A 16,921-nucleotide genomic window follows, 5' to 3' on the forward strand; every position below is an offset into this window, starting at 1 on the left:
AGCAAATTCACAGAACAAACAATGAGCTGAACGCGTGTTATAATGTGTTTTCTAATATTGTCTGCATCTCATTAATTTAAATATCAGGTTTTTTAATTGACTGTAGTTAAAACCAGACTCCGTACCGCTGGAGAAAATAATGGCAATCAAGGGGAAAATTGCTTTTCCAGCAGTTGAAGTTTTCCCTCTTTAGAAAAGTTCCAGAAAATAGTTGCATTCGTGCAGTTTTCTTGTGGCTGCTTGTTTATAGCGGAAGATGAAAATAGTTAGATGACATGATTTATGGCGCTCTCAAGTTTGGAGCAAATCAATTAATCTAAGTAGGTTTTACAACCAAAGATGACCGGATCACCAATTTATTTCACCGTCAACATGCTAGTGGCCACAGGATAATGGCGTGTTTGCAGAAATTGAGCTGGAAGCTTAAGTATTAAATATTTTTGTCTAAAGTACAGACGTGCTCCAGGTGAGGCTCGAACTCACAACCTCGGCATTGCTCTGCAGAGTACTGACTTATAAGTACCGCGCGCTGACCGATTGCGCCACTGGAGCGTCTTCGGTGGCCGTCGATACTTACAATAGTCAATTCACAAGTTCGATGACTGTGCGTGTGTGACGGTGATGTTGCTGCTGTACCCTACATACCCTCCGTGTTTTTGATTCTGAAATGTGAAAACTTCTGACATGATACTGAGGAGGTTTAAATGTCAAACCGCAGCGGTCTGTGGCTCTGAGCAACTTTTATGAATGATTGAGTAATGAATAAATATAAAAAAATTTAACGAGGGAAATTGAGCAAATAGAAGGACGCAGACAAGTGTACACCTGTTTCTTATTTTAATCTTGAAAATACAAAAAATGGCAAAAATATACAAATTTCACAGGTCTTAAACCGAGGAAAAAGACTTCATCACTCATTTAGTCGTGTCAATTTGTTGGTATTAAAAATCTGTAATAGAAGTATTTTGTTCCATTAGACTTTAAAGATAGTGTGAGTAAAGGGAAGCAGCTTTAATCTCATCTAATCTCCATCGTCTCATTTCAGCATCGGTGTACACATGTTTATTTAATAATCGTCAGGCGTCCGCATGCTCATCACTGATCACAGCAAACTTTGTAGTAGTGTAGTGTACACAACATTAACTGAGCTCATTAACAGTTTTATAGTTGTTGTTTGTAATTTAATTGTTTTCTGAAATACATACAATATATAGCCTATTCGAAATATTTAATCATAGATAGTATGGAAAACATCAAATGTGAGTTTTTATTTAATGCTAGTTTCTACTTGTGTATGTTTGTATTGAACCTCAGTCTGCAATAATACATTTTATATCATTCTATAAAAAGACACAAACATATGGCCCATTCTCTGGTGTACAGAATGTGTGACTCATGAGATAAAAAGGAAAATATTATTTTGAGATTTTGCTTCAGAAAATAACAGCACTTTTACCAAATTGATCATGTACTACTAGAATATAACGTATTTTTGTCTCTTCGTGCAGGATGATATTTCTGGAATATAACTTCATTTGTTCACTTTTTTCCCCCCTGAAACTTTAAAATTGAATGGTGCTCCAACACTAAAGTCTCAAAATGAGGATTATCGTATTGCGTGTTGAAGCATTTTGATAATGTTGCAAAGAAGAAATGATGTAACAATCAAGAATGTTGAATTTGACCATGCTGGTGTGGATATTTCCACATTACACACAAGCACACACACACAGAAGACTTCTTCTTGGAGGTCTTGTAGTTCACTCTTCAGAAATATTTCCATCTGATGGCGGACAGGATGGCGTGGATGAAGTAGAGGAGTGTGGCCACGTAGGCAAACACCTGAAAACACACACAGGAAGAGCCACCGTTGACCGTAAGCTCGGCTGGTTAGCATTTGGCCAGATTTTGTGTTACTTTTCTCCATTTAGATTAGATTTACTGTCCTGTTTACCGCATGTGGTATAAAAGATGAAGTTCCTGACATGTAGTAGTATTAAAGTTAATTGTTTTGGTTACAGAAAACAGATCGGATACATTTAATTAATCGTTTTCACTAAAGCTATTACCCATTTGATTTTTAGCATTATCTCTTTTTTTGTTGTTATACACTTTTGAATTTCTTGAAAACTTTAAATTTCAGATTGATATGTTATTGAAAATAACTGTAGATGATAATCGTATCAAAAAGTCAGATTTGGGTTTTAATGAACTGATATTGACCAGAAAGGATACATCGTTATGGTGTGTCAGCTTTGTTAGGGCAGGATTGACGGCTATTTCTTGGCCGGGCATAATTTACTATAGTCAGTCAATTAGTTTGAGATTTGGAGGCGCTTGTATGTATGTGCTTTCTTATCTTTTCAACTAAATCTAGGCAGGAATTCAAATTAAAGTAATTCCCAAAAAGTGTTCAGAATAAAGTTAATTCGGCACGAAAAGCTATTTGTAATAAACTGTTTTCCAAGAGAGTAAAAGAAACAAATTAAAGCTACTTCAGGTGATTGTTTCGGTGGTGTTTTGAAGTGGACGGTTGTTGACACTCACCACAGCAGAGATGTCGATCCTGTAGATTTTTAATTCCTTGCTTTTGTTCAAGAGGGTGATGTAAGCCAAATCCACCCCCGCACTGAGGTAGAAGAGCACTGCCAGGCCATGGTAAACTAAGTCCTGCACACACACACACACACACACACACACACACACACACACACACACACACACACACACACACACACACACACACACACACACACACACACACAGAGAGACAGAGTAAAGCTTACTAAATTATCTCATCTTCCCTCAGCTTTATTTCCAATCTCATCGTATCTTTGTCTCTTACAGCAGCAGCCCAACCAGAGCTGTTCTTATGACACCCGGCAGCGAAGATGATCATCCAGAGGAAGGTCATGACGAAGCAGAAGACTGAGACGAACATCACCCAGCCCAGAGGGTTTGGTGGGTCCACGTGGGTCGACGCCACCAGCATCCACACCAAACCGCCAAACACCTGCGGGGACGGGGAGAAAAAAAAAAAAAAACGGTTTGTTGATTTCTGAGATTTACACGCAGCAGAATGCATCTTTAACAAGGTTGTCTATAAACAAAACATCTTTCCAATTATATTATATATGCTATCACGCTAAAACGTGTGATACGCCTGTCGGTTCACCAGAGGATACTGTGTCAATGGCATCTTTCGCCTCGCCAAGGCATGAAAACGTGGTTAGACTTAGGTTTTGGAAAAAAATGTCTTTAAAGAAATCCACATCTCTTTCTCACAGACTCTAACCCAGGTCTGCCGGTTTGTGTTTGTTCAATTCAACCACCTCCAACCTGCCCTGATTTACAGCAAATGTTACATCGCAGTTTGAAAAATCAGTAACTATTTGATTTAATAAAAGGCAGCGGCAAAACAGGATTTAAAATATAACACTTTTTTTTTTAAAAGCTCTCAGTTTTTCCGCTCACTAACAGCTGCACTATAAAAGTCGAATCACTAAAGAGTCAAACAAGAGACAAGACCTGTAAACACCTGTGTGACAAACTAGTTATTCCATGGCTGAACACTGGATTTCTGTGTGACCATTTTGTTATATAACATGTGTGTCAAGACTAAAGATGATGGGACTGACAGCAGTTTAAAAATGGTTGTCTAATCTGAAAGAACATTAAGTTTCTACTTCCCTTAACTGTTGACACAAATTTAAACACTACAAAAATTCTTGCACAGACTTGACATTACGGAACATTTAAAGTTAACAAACTCTTTTCTTCCTGACTTTAGTTCATTTTCCTCTTTTTATGTATCATTTTTACATCTCAAATCTCTCCTTTCCCCAACATGACGACAGAAAATCTCTGAATGAATCGGTGACGTTGGATCGCCTCCTTGAAGACGAGAAACCCAACCCTCAGCAGAGATGTATTTTGATACTCCTGTTGGTTTCTGTTCTTTAGGCGGACTTCTTTCCCCACAATGACCTCTGACCTCCACGCATATTTTCCTTTTCAGTTTAATTGGGCCAACTGTCTGATGAAACCAAGACTGTTCTTCTATGGTAACGAAGGGAAAGACTTATGCAGACTCCCTTCATCGCCATAATTTGGACTTGGACACAACTGTATTGATTAAACATGACCTGGATGTAAACCGATTCACACTGTTGCGCATGGATCATATACTGCTGACACTTTTCCATTCATCCAAAGCTGTATTTATTTATTATTTTAATTCATTTTTTTTGTGTATATATATTCTGCGTGTGTGTGTGTGTATTTATTCATTGCTCTTATTTTTATTTAATTTATTTTCTAAAATAATTCTTTTTTTATCTATCTTATTTCATGTATACGTATTTGTAATTTGTTTTCATATTATGTGCACCTTTTTTGTGTTTCTATGCTGTTGTGACGACTAAATTTCCCCACTGCGGGATTAACAAAGTCTAAATCTAAATCTAAACTAATCTAAAAACGATGAACCCAAGTTTAAATGTCTCTGTGTTTAGTCCTTTTAAAGTCAGAAGTTCTCTTTCGGACAACAGCTGAAAAATCATAAAATGAAAATTTAAAAAAAAAATGACAGCAACACCAAAAAAAAAATCTGACTTTGATCAAAACCCATCAAATGTAAAAGAGAAAGCGGGTCAGAATACAGTCAGCAAATGAATCAGCATCAGAGGCCACGTCTCTAAATGTTGATGAAACAAACAGCTCCCTTTACTTTGTGCGTGGGTGGTGTTTGGTTTGTCAGGTTACCCGAGTGTTAGCCACATCCGCGTAGTCTAAACTCTCTGGAATTCAATGTGTTATACTGTGTCAAACCCAGATGATAAACAGTGAGCGTACGAACCGACCGCGTGACCACAGCTTCATCGTAGCAGCTAAACCACACGTGTCAAGTCCGAATTAGTGACAGCATCTAATATCTATGAGTCTTGTGTTTGAAATACCCCTCATCTGCCTGAAGCGTATTAAAAAGATTGACCGATTATTGTTTTCTAGCAACACAATGACGAAATGTCATTCATGGCTGAATTTGGAAAGTCACAAAAATGTTGCAGTGACAACATATCTGTTTGGTTTTCTGCAAAAATATCAAATTTTGCAGCACATAGTCCATTTGCTGTGACATCAAACTCTGTTTTAAGGGTATGTTTAGGCATTTTGTTCGTTGTTGAAAACCAGGTGATTCAACCAGTATGTTTCCCACTGGTTGACAGAAAAGGTAAAAAAAAAAAACTACTGTGCGACTGTGAATGCAAATCATGATACTTTTATACAATGTGCACTTTGTCAAATTGAATTCAGAACAGGCCGAGTTAATTCATAATTCAGCAGCAAAAATGTCCCTCCGTCTGCGTTGGGGATGATGAACGTTAAGCGGCAAAGGTTGGAGAACGATGGTGGTCTGGTTTAATACATGAAAAAGTCTCCTTTATACACAATGTGTTTATCTATGAGTAAGTGAAACCACCATCTTGGCCGATCCTTAACCAGAGTGGGATTTTTTTTACGTAAACCAACAACTGATGAGACTATTGATGCGATCAACAGTCTCTGGATGTTTCAGTCCTCCACTTTGAATTCCTGCCATCCACCTATCCTGCCTTCTGGCAGTTCTATTATATAATTAGGAAAACGATTTCTGGAAGACGTTATATCATACATAACAGTAAATTTCCCCTGAATCACACCATATAAAACAACCTGAATATACAGTACATTTTAAATTAATGGAAATTGACCGACTATGTTTCAGTTACCCCTTCCAGCCCATATATTTAATGCACATGAGTGATGATAACGTCCTTTTCAATATGGCATTCAACATAATACCAGTCAAACTGGATGACACAGAACAAAGTAAAAAAAAAAAAAAAAGAAGCTTTGAAGCCTTAAATTTATGTTTCTTCTCCGTTTCATCTTTAGTGTTCAGAATATTGTAATTGGATTTATTGACTGTTGTAATGCGTCTCTGAGTGGAAATATGGCTTTCTGCTTGATAAAAGCCCAAATAAAAAACCTGAAATAACATTTAACTAAACATTTCATTAGACTAAAAGCTCCTTATCTGTGCAGCTGATTTTTCCAGCAGTCATATGAGCAGTTTCTAAGAGCATATTTTGTTATTGTTCAGGGAGAAGAAGAGTTGGCCACATTATTCCTTAGATTCAAGTAGCACGGACACAATATTAGCGAAACTTGAGATGTGAAAAGATGAAGCTGCTCCTCCCACCCGAGGAATGTGTCATTATCTCACTTTTTTATCAAAATGCTAATTTGTACATTTATTTGGAGATTTACCAGGACAAATGGCATGATTTATTTTTTTGTATTTTGGTGTAAAGAACTTAAATTTTTGTTCTTCTTTTAAATATAAAATGTATAGCTGAGGCTCCAAACAGGTACAGTGTTAATACTGTGTCAAACAGTAGCCTATTTGTCCTGTCAAATGAATAGAATTTATTCTTATTTCATGCATCACGTGCAACATTTTGTAAGAATGGATGACTTGTTTTACTTCTGAGTAAAATACCGTGTTCATTAAAATAATAAAAGCAAAGCGAATCATTTTAAAAGTCTAACTGAATTCGAAAAGTGTCTCCAGAATGGAAAGATTTCCGTCACGCGTGACTTCAAGGTCAGCGTCTTTGTCATCCTGTCGTTGTCCACTCACCAGCTCAGGCAGGTAAAATATATCCGGGGCCGTGGTGCAGATGCCCACTCCGCTGGGGAGGCTCCCCATAGGCTGAGCGGTAGTTGCAGCCATCTCTGCCTCTTTCCTTCTCCCGGTGCCGAGTCTGCAGCGAGCGACCTGCCCTCTCCTCAGAACTAACGGGGCAGCGGCAGGTGTTACCCACCCTTATAGGAGAGTGGACAAACCCGTTCTGCTATTGTGGCAGAGAGATCCCTTCCCACAACTGCTCCTTTGCTCAGATACAGACCAGACACACCCTTCGTCTTGCAGCACCGAGGGCTGCCTGGGTGTTTCATGCAAGTTGGTGACCTGTGTTTTGAAACAGCCAGAAGAGGAATCTTGTGGCACCGGGCTAAAATCGTCATTGTTTGTGTTGAGCAAACACACAGCTCAGTGAGTTTTCAGGATATAGTAACTTTATGACCCTTTACTTTGTGTTTTTAGTGGAGTGCCTGCAGCCTCTGTTTGTATTGCACATAGGAGTTTCTTTTAAAAAAAAAATGTAGACGCTCAGGATGCTGCGCTGGTAAATATGTGAATCACTTTATGTCGATAAAGGATCAAATGAGTATGTGAAATGTGAAAGGTGTAATTCTTATGGACAAATCCACTCAGCTCTGCACCTCCCTTCAGCTTTTGCAGTGTTTTAGCATGTTTCCAGTTGTTCTTTGAGTTTTAGGGCTCAAGACTTTATTGTTTTGCTTCCCCATTACCGTTCTTAGCATTTTCCAGCAGCAGCAATAGTCAGAACAGAAACATGCAAAAAAAATGACACCAATCATCAAATTCAATTAGGTACTAGCTTTTTACTGTAGCTGGTAGAGTCTAATATGGTTCTCAAGAATTAGGGCACCGAAACGGCAAGTTAGACGGCTAACACACTCAAAATAAATGTAGGTAAGCAATCATTTGCTGGATGACCAGCAGGGTATAAAGCAGGAAAATGCCGAGAAGACGCAGAAGTCAAAGTGAACATTTCTGTGTTCATTTGGCACAAACACAAAACATACAATAAATGTTTATATTTTCATGCAGAGATGTACAGCAGCCACTTTGTCACTTTTTCAAATCCTTGACTGGAAGCCTGTAAATCTTATATCCCGGAGCTATGAAATACAACCATCTATAGTTTGTACTGTAGCAATCCTGTAGCAAGACGTGGCAACAGAGAAGGAAAGAAAGCAACAATCCAAACTGTAGCTTCATTAAACCTTCATCGTCTTTGTGAAAAGTAGGTTTTTACACTTCCATATAATTCAGTTTACACATTTTGATTTCAAATCTTTTCTGGATCAGAATCATTTTATTTTTCTGTTTGTTATATTACACAGTTTCGATTAAACTGATTTCAGTAGCTTAAACAATATCAGGGTTTCACCTCAACAATTATTTTTACTTTATTTGTGATATGATTAAAAATCAAAAAAATAATCTAATTGTTTTTTTGTTTTTTAATGATAAGTTGATTGTATCTTTACAAATATTTCCCCTCCAGAACAAATAACCTGTGTTAGGTGCTTATCCCATGACATTTAGTTGGGTCGTGTTGATTTTTATTTTACTCAAGTTGACACTCAACAAACATCACTTTGAGTCTTCGAGTGTCCGATTCATTTATTTCACATCATAGATTCAAAAATCACCTGTGAAGTAAAATCATCTAAATATTTACAGCCCTGATATTTCAAACATCCATCAATAACACATAAAAACTGAGCCTTTCAAAAAAAGAATGAAATGACACTAAAACTATTGTATTGAAATGGAATAAAAAGGCGGACAAAAGAGAGCTTCATTTAACCATTTATATTTCATACATTAATATTTTGTTTATCAAAAACAAATGGAAAACAACATGGAGGAAAAGGGTGTTGCGCTCCATTTTGAAGCCTCGTTGGGATTTCTTAGCTTTGCTCTGCTGCTGAACATCTTGTGAAAAGCTGCAGTGTTTTCTTGATTTGTGGAAATGCTTGGAGCCAAACACCTGCGGTTAATTAGTTTTGAAGATATGTCGTAAATTTCTGGAATACATCTGGACAAAGATTAGACGCTTTCAGAATGGAGACGCTTTTTCATAGTTCCAAGTTCTGCGCCGTTTTATTGCTCTCCTTAAAGCTGAGGCCCAAACTAACATATAAGTCGCCCAACGTTATAGTTGTGCGTTACAAAATGACAGTGTTGGCTTTTCATGTGTCCAGGTTTTGGTATGTCTCTCTTTTTATGCCGTTACACCAAAACAATGAATAATGATCTTTTAGCTACATTGTTTTTGAATCTTTCATGCCAGTAAAGCCCTTTCAATTGAACTATATGAAACTTTTGGTCGAAGTAAACTGAGCTTTTGAGAAGTTTTTCTTATTTGGGGAAAGACTACAGTGCAAGTAAATTTACCTTAAAATATCATATTATCATACCTGCTGCTAAATATTTAATTCAATCAGTGGTTTAATTAGTTATTTACAGTCATCTACCTTCTTTACCACAGATTCATTTCCGACAAACAAATTTATTGTGAACAGGGTCACTTCACATGCGTTTATTTTGTCTAAACTGCTGCGTTTCTGATGAAAAAAAGAGTAAACTGTGGGGCACTGATGTGCAAATTTACCTCGCTGACAACTAACATTTGTTTCCCACTCATTCATCAACTTGATGTCTGGCCACTTTGCTTCAAAAGTAAGTCACTCTTGCCAACAATAAGAATGGTAAAAAAAAAAAAATTCTGTGTTTAGTCTAGTTTCATATTTGGTTTCTTCTTTTTGATGTTTTTGTTGTTGGGTTGGCGTTTTAGGACCTCTTCCATCGAATAGCAGAGAAAATGGCGTGGAGGAAGTAGAGAAGAGTGGCCAGGTAGGACATCACCTGAAAACACACACAGAGACACAGATGGAAAGTTGTCACCTTGAGGTAAGAGGATGGAGGAATTATGTCTGGTCATCTTTTTCAGTTAATCCATTACTTTGTAAATATTTGATTTTAAATTGTAAAAAATAACATCCCATCATACAGTCCAGAGATCAGGTGACCATTTTAAACTGTTAAATTAGTCAAATATATTTTTCTTCCCAAGAGTAGAAAAGTAAAAAGTGTTTGTCAGATGCTAAAATATGAACTAAAGTAATAGAGATATGACACATCAGTGCACTTTACTCTTACTTCCTTTGCTATGTTGAACAAAGGTGCAAATCACATTTACTCTCGTATAATTATGAGGTACTTAACTTCCATTTCCTGCAATTTTTTTTTTGTCTAAGCATCCAAAGATTATTTAAACCTACATTACGAATATGTTTATTATTATACATCTTAATAATTTTATGCATGTAACTTATTTCCCATTTGACAGAATGAAGTTGCCTGGTTGGGTTCAAATCTTTAAGAAATGAATGTAAGTTTCCTGTATGTGTGTGATTGACATACCACGGCAGCAATGTCCAGTCGGTAGATTTTGATGTTTATGCTAAATGAACCAGCAACCGAGCCGTACAAGACGGTGATGTAGGCCAGAGCCACCGATGCACTGAGGTAGAAAACCACCGCCACAAAATGATACCCGGCATCCTGCAACGGCACAAATCCATGGTCAGTACGTTTTTACAAACCTCTCCCATTGTAATGAGTTCAAATTCATCATCAACGTTCTCCAATTTTAAATTAATATTTATTGACCTCTGAAACAAAGGCTTAAAGATCCCATATTCTGATTGCCTATTTACCTCTTAAATTATTCGCAAATGCTGTTTATTATTTACAGCAAGTTAAAAAAAAAAAAAAGTAAAATACTGTTTTAACTCAAACTTTTGACCCTGTGAAAAAAAAGAAAAAAACTCCATACATCCATTTCCTGTTTTGTAGGACTTATTTCAGAGCTCTGGTATTATTTTTTTGACATAAACAATGACTTAGCTGCTAATAATTGCAGAGGACAGCAAGCTAACGCTAATGCCAGTAACTCGTGGTTTCAACAACTCATGCTTAAGTCACTTTAAATGAAGTTCAAAAGGTTTGTTTTTAGTGTTTCAACAGTGTCCAAAGTCTCGTCGAAAGCAGGCAGCATACTGATACTCCTGGTTTCTAATGACATCTTTCTGACAGCTGTTAACTAATTATAGAATTAACCAATCAGCAGGTGGTGGGCGTGTCTAACCAGGGCGGGCCAGATGCTGCTCTGATTGGCTCCGCAGAGGAAGATGAAGAACCACAGCGTCGTCACTACGAAGCAGAAGACGGACACGAACATCACCCAGCCCAGAGGGTTTACCGGGGAAATTTCAGTGGAGGCCACCAGCATCCACACCAAACCTCCGAACACCTGCAGAGTCACACAGGAGAGGTGAGGAGAGACACGGAGGGGGGTGATGGAAAGTTTTAAATCATTTGCATTAATCATATGGATGGACATCGTTCTTGAAAACAGGATTTTAAAATTCCTGGTTGGAGCTACTTACGATACAATCAGATACAATGTGAGAGTCGTGATAAACAATTAGGATTTCCATCAGGTGGAAATGAAACTTAAGGACCTGCAAATATTGGAAAATATAAATATATGCGGTGAAAATCTACTCAAGTATGATTCAAGCTATTTCCCATGATGCAGTTCAGCAGCATACTTCCATTAGAGAGAAACCTCCTCATCCCCAGTTTGTAAAGCTTTCTGTTGTACATTTATAGTGTCCAAGATTGAGTGTTTGCCTTTTTTTCAGACTTTAGAAAAGCTTCTCCGGACCTTCATTTGAGTTGTCTCTTTTAAAGTATAGTTTGGTCCAACACGCGCACACACACACAATATTGCCATTTGTGGGTGCATTGTTAGTTTTTGTCTCTCCTCCTTTGACAAACTTTGAGCTTGAAAGAGTCTCCGTCGTTTAGATAGAGCATGAACCTCCAGCAATTGTTCCTCGATAAGAGGCACTTTGTCGTTTAATTTTTATCGTGCAATTCGAATGCTTTTTCACAGTAAACATTTTGACACGTCATGGTGAAAAAAAAGCACAGGTGTAAATAATAAACTTTGGGTATGAATGAAGTGTGTTTTAGCTGCTTCCGTCTGAAGGTCCTGGTGTTGTGGCTCCTTGTCCCCTCCGTCACGGCTTCTTGAGACGCTTCACCAGAACAGAGCCATTGTTCATGTTCGGAGCGACACCTGCACTTTTCTCACGATGACGAGTGAAAGTGTCTGCGGTGGAAAAGGCCCATTGTGTCCTTTTCTTCTAAGTAAGGGGTTTCACCCGCGGCCCTCGTCACGTGTTTCAATCAGCCAATCAGTATTAAGTGTGATCAGGTGTGCAGGAGTAGAGCTGGAGCAAACACCAGCAGGGACAGCTTAGGATCCAAACCAGCAGCTTTGCTCTCTAGTCAGGAAATGTTGCCACAACTGCAACTATAAAAAAAAGTCAAAAATTAACTCTGCTTCTTGTAAAGGATGAACTCAAGTAACGAACATATGATTTACACTCGGAAAGAAAACAAAAGCCTCTTGTGCCTTTTATATTACCCGTTAGAAAAGTAATTTCTTTAAGGTCTGGTCTTTTCTCACCAGCTTCATCAGAACTTTTTCTTCTGAATATTATACCTGTATTTATTTTTCTTCTGAATATTATATCTGTATTTCTTTTTGTTCCTTTATGTATCTTTCTCCTTAAAAAAAAAACATTCTTAACTGAAGTGAAACTAAGATTAGAACAAGAAACGGACCACCTCTTAAACCACCTTATTAAATCTGCTCAGTGAATCAGTTTATTTAGCTCATATTCAACCATTATTTAACTGCACACTTAAACTCTATAACTATTATAAATGAAATGTAAGTTTTCTTTTTTTTTCTTTTTTTTGCTAAAAACAGTGAAACCCGGTTTCTATCAGCTGTGTAAACACAGTGAGTTCAAAGCCTGGACAGCCTATTCACAAACTGCTTTTTTTATCCTCGACAACCAACATTCAGTCTGACCAAGAAGAATGTGCCATACCCTGAATCAAACAATACACCTGCAAATATTTCTCCAGCTTGATACATTCACTCAACCCAGCGAGCGCTGATTTTCACCTCAAATGACCCAGCTGAGTATCTCTGAAGTTATAAAGACAGCTTGCTCCGCTCTGTTCTACAATATATTTTAGTTTAGTTTGAATGTACTTGTTCCAAAAATCGATTTCATTCTGCCTTATCAACTTTTGCTGTCTTTAAATGAGTCTTTGCTTTTACCTCCATAGGTATAAGACAGAAAGTCATAAATGATCTGTTTACTCACTTTTGACTCTTTCATAACATAAATGTGCGCTTTCTGCTCAAGTTTCAGGTGCGTAAAGAAGTCGCAGACGCACACAGACCAACTTCTTGATGCAGGGGTCACACGTGTATAAGGTTATAGCTTTTCCCCTGCTCTGTGTAGAGCATTTGTACAAAACGGGAACCTTCTGATCTCGCCTAAAGCTAAATATGCAAATTTTGGTGGAACTATCAGCACGCGTAACAACAGAACACCGTCTGCTCTGCTGCTACTGAAGTTGTTGAAAAATGTTCTTTTGCATCTGTAAAAGCTTTGACACATTATTTGCCTTGACCCTGGGTCACCACTAAAATCCATTGTAACTGATGTGAATCCAGACTGAGTACTGTTTCCATGGTTTCCATGTCTACAGAGAGGGAAGCTTTTCATTTTCAAGAGAAAGATTTTCTGTGCAGTATTCCTTTCAATCTGTTGATAGTGTTTTTAATGATTACTTGAAATAATTGACATACAAACTAAAAACAAGACTCACTCACATTCAGACCGGTAACTTAAACCAGCGTTGTAAAAGTAAACATAAAAGTGTTTGCGCGTCATCTTTGATAGTCCAGGAGACGCGAAGGAGACGCGTAGGAGACGCGTAGGAGACGCCCAGGAGACGCCCAGGAGACGCAAAGGAGACGCCCAGGAGACGCCCAGGAGAGTAAAACCTGAACTGATGGCCGGTTTAAATTTACCAACCAAATTTGCAACCAAATCTGTCACAGGAGTTTTCCCACGTGTCACAGATTTAATCTCCCACGTTCCCGGAAGCACAAAGATATCTGGTATTTACAGTTTCGATAACAAACTGAGCTTCTATTTGCTGTTATGATTACCAGAGTAGATGAAAATGTGATGATTTTAATGCAAAAAAGGCTGATATACAACAATTTTTTTTTTCTCCAAACATCTGTTTGTAGCATTCATTTTTAAGTGGTGGTAGTCGTCGCTCGTATCTATGAAATGCGACACGTCAGCTTTGTAAACACACCCAAGGAGCCAAGGTGGCCACGAAATTGTTTCATCCAATTCATGCAAATTTTGGTGGAACTATCAGCACGCGTAACAACAGAACACCGTCTGCTCTGCTGCTACTGAAGTTGTTGAAAAATGTTCTTTTGCATCTGTAAAAGCTTTGACACATTACTTGCCTTGACCCTGGGTCACCACTAAAATCCATTGTAACTGATGTGAATCCAGACTGAGTACTGTTTCCATGGTTTCCATGTCTACAGAGGGGAATCATTTCATATTCAAGAGAAAGATTTTCTGTGCAGTATTCCTTTCAATCTGTTGATAGTGTTTTTAATGATTACTTGAAATAATTGACATACAAACTAAAAACAAGACTCACTCACATTCAGACCGGTAACCTAAACCAGCGTTGTAAAAGTAAACATAAAAGTGTTTGCGCGTCATCTTTGATAGTCCAGGAGACGCGAAGGAGACGCGAAGGAGACGCGAAGGAGACGCAAAGGAGACACCCAGGAGACGCGAAGGAGACGCGAAGGAGACGCCCACGAGACGCCCAGGAGACGCGAAGGAGACGCCCAGGAGATGCGAAGTAGACGCAAAGGAGACGCGAAGGATACGCAAAGGAGACGACCAGGAGACGCCCAGGAGACGTTAAGGAGACGAGTGTAGTGTGAAGTCAGATGAAGCTGCTTTATTTGAGGCAGCTCTGTATTGTGTTGCATGTAGCTACAAGCACAGTGTCCATTGTCTTTGTGAGCCCTAAAACTAAGAGCACGGTTACAGCTGAGTGAACTTCCACCACATACCAAACTGCTCATGTTGTGCAACAGGCTGATTGGTTTCGCCCTCTGAATTTTCTTTGTTTGACACCATCCAGTTTCATTCCAAGAAAACAACAGTGAACCGTTCCCAAGCCCATCCTCAGCCATTTATCCTCTCCGCCCTATTGATATCCGTGATGGTGTAAATTTACACTGCAGACTTTGACCACAGTAGTAAACATTATCAGTACATTTCCACTCCCGAGCAGCAGATCATGTGATGAAAGGGTTCAAGCCAGCGAGTAAAACCTGAACTGATGACCGGTTTAAATTTACCAACCAAACCTGTCATAGGAGTTTTCCCACGTATCACAGATTTAATCTCCCACGTTCCCGAAAGCACAAAGATATCTGATATTTACAGTTTTGATAACTAACTGAGCTTCTATTTGCTGTTACGATTACCAGATTAGATGAAAATGTGATGATTTACAAGGCTGATATACAACTATTTTTTTTCCCCAAACATCTGTTTGTAGCATTCATTTTTAAGTGGTGGTAGTCGTCGCTCGTATCTATGAAATGCGACGCGTCAGCTTTGTAAATACACCTTAAGGAAATTATTTCATCCAATTCATGAAACCCTGCAGGAAGTAGCTGCTTTGCATACATCGGTTTTTTTTTTTAATTATTATTTTAAGTGTAGAAAAATATTATCATCATTACAGTAGAACTATTGCATCACACATGTCCTATGGACGAACGGAATTACTTTTTTATTTAAGGTTTTTACTTTTCGTTGCTTAAATCAATTGCGATTGCTTGTTTGCCCGTTGCTATGGATCCAATTTTGTTCCACTGCAATTTCTCCTGCAGGGACAACCGTCAAGCTTTCTGAGTAAATATATCCTGTAATTCTTTGCCAGCAATCATTAATATAAAGAGTAGGTATGAGATGTTTTAACCGGTGGGAGTCTTGATAGATCAGCTTCATCAGCTCAGCTGAAACCAAATTATTCTTATCAGCTCTTCTAATTTTCACAGTTGGTTAGGCGCTCTCTCTCTCTGCGTTGGCTCCACTGATCAAACACTGATGCCTGCTGACCAACAACACAAGATAGATTCTTGTCGGATCAAGACTCGCCTCAGTGGAGCATTGATGGGGAAGCAAGAAGAGAAAAAAGGAAACTAGATCATAATCTAAACGATGCTGACTCGAATGAACAAGGAATGATAGGAGACGATGTGCGGGAGGGAGACAGGCAGATAAAAGAGAGGGAATAAGATCTTCTGGGTCACCACAGTGAAAATGGGGAGATTCAAACTGAGACATGTTTCAAACACGGAAAGAAGGAAAAATAATGAAACGCGCCAGAAATAACAACATTGACCAAATGAGAAACTCACAAACTCGGGGATGAAGAAGAAGTCAGGAACGGAGGAGAAGATCTTGCTGCCCGAAGGCAGGATGTCACCCGAGGTGGAGGAGGCCATAGTCCAAAACACAGTGCGCGTATGTGTGTGGGATTTCCTCGAGAATGAGATGTGTATTCTGTTTAATCTGCTTTTTAAAGGCTGTCTTTCTTTCCGCCTCTACCTCCCTCTGTGTCTCCTGCACTCCACCCATCCACCCGTTCCTCCAGCCGAAACTACTGGTTTGACAGGTGCTTGGATGGATCTGGTATCAATGTGTGTGTGTGTGTGTGTGTGTGTGTGTGTGTGTGTGTGTGTGTGTGTGCGTGTGTGTGCGCGCGCTGCCGTGTGAAGTTTTTAGACGTGTGCCCTCATGTTTATGGTGTCTAATAATGGCGACGACCCGTTTACATGCACACAACAAAAATGACTGCGAGGCAATTTATGCAGTGTTCATGTGGGGGGGGGGGAGTTAAGGGTAAATTGAAAACATCATTCAGCAGGGGCACCATATCCAGAAATAAAAGCCAACATTTAAATTTCAAAAAGAAAGAAAAAAAAGAAAGAAAAAGTACTGCTTTTTCAGGCCTAATTTGTAATTAATGATTATTTTCAGATTGACATCCCTAAAAGGAATAACAAGGAGTAATTTTAGCGACACTATAATGACTTGGGGGGGGGAAAAATGTCATTGACTTTCATGAGAGAAGTTGAATGGAAGTGTATGAGCCAGAGGCTTTTTGCAGCCAGCCCCTAGTTGCCCTTTGGTGGTACTGCACTTCAAGGCAATTTCG

At 38.7% G+C, this 16,921-nt stretch overlaps 2 protein-coding genes and 1 non-coding gene across 3 annotated transcripts; all 3 read right to left on the reverse strand.

Annotated features, from left to right (window-relative positions):
- Positions 1-458: 458 nt before the first annotated feature.
- On the reverse strand, positions 459-552 carry trnai-uau (transfer RNA isoleucine (anticodon UAU)). Its single transcript has 2 exons — positions 515-552; positions 459-494 (listed from the first exon to the last, which is right to left on the reverse strand). It is a non-coding gene; the product is annotated as a tRNA-Ile (tRNA).
- A 1,138-nt stretch (positions 553-1,690) lies between these two features.
- On the reverse strand, positions 1,691-6,778 carry LOC138194969 (myelin and lymphocyte protein-like). The gene is made up of 4 exons (XM_069144021.1): positions 6,686-6,778; positions 2,846-3,013; positions 2,548-2,670; positions 1,691-1,842 (listed from the first exon to the last, which is right to left on the reverse strand). The coding sequence occupies exons 1-4, from the start codon at positions 6,776-6,778 to the stop codon at positions 1,768-1,770; spliced, it is 459 nt and encodes a 152-aa protein (XP_069000122.1). The 3' UTR covers positions 1,691-1,767.
- Positions 6,779-8,191: 1,413 nt separating this feature from the next.
- Positions 8,192-16,299, reverse strand: LOC138194970 (myelin and lymphocyte protein-like). The gene is made up of 4 exons (XM_069144022.1): positions 16,122-16,299; positions 10,854-11,018; positions 10,127-10,267; positions 8,192-9,568 (listed from the first exon to the last, which is right to left on the reverse strand). Exons 1-4 carry the CDS (start codon positions 16,206-16,208, stop codon positions 9,494-9,496), a joined length of 468 nt encoding a protein of 155 aa, XP_069000123.1. The 5' UTR covers positions 16,209-16,299; the 3' UTR covers positions 8,192-9,493.
- Between the last annotated feature and the right edge of the window lie 622 nt (positions 16,300-16,921).

The sequence above is a fragment of the Embiotoca jacksoni genome, unplaced genomic scaffold (assembly GCF_022577435.1).
Source record: "Embiotoca jacksoni isolate LCO1_2020_lvr unplaced genomic scaffold, fEmbJac1.0.p SCAF_12, whole genome shotgun sequence".
NCBI classification, from domain to species: Eukaryota; Metazoa; Chordata; class Actinopteri; family Embiotocidae; genus Embiotoca; species Embiotoca jacksoni.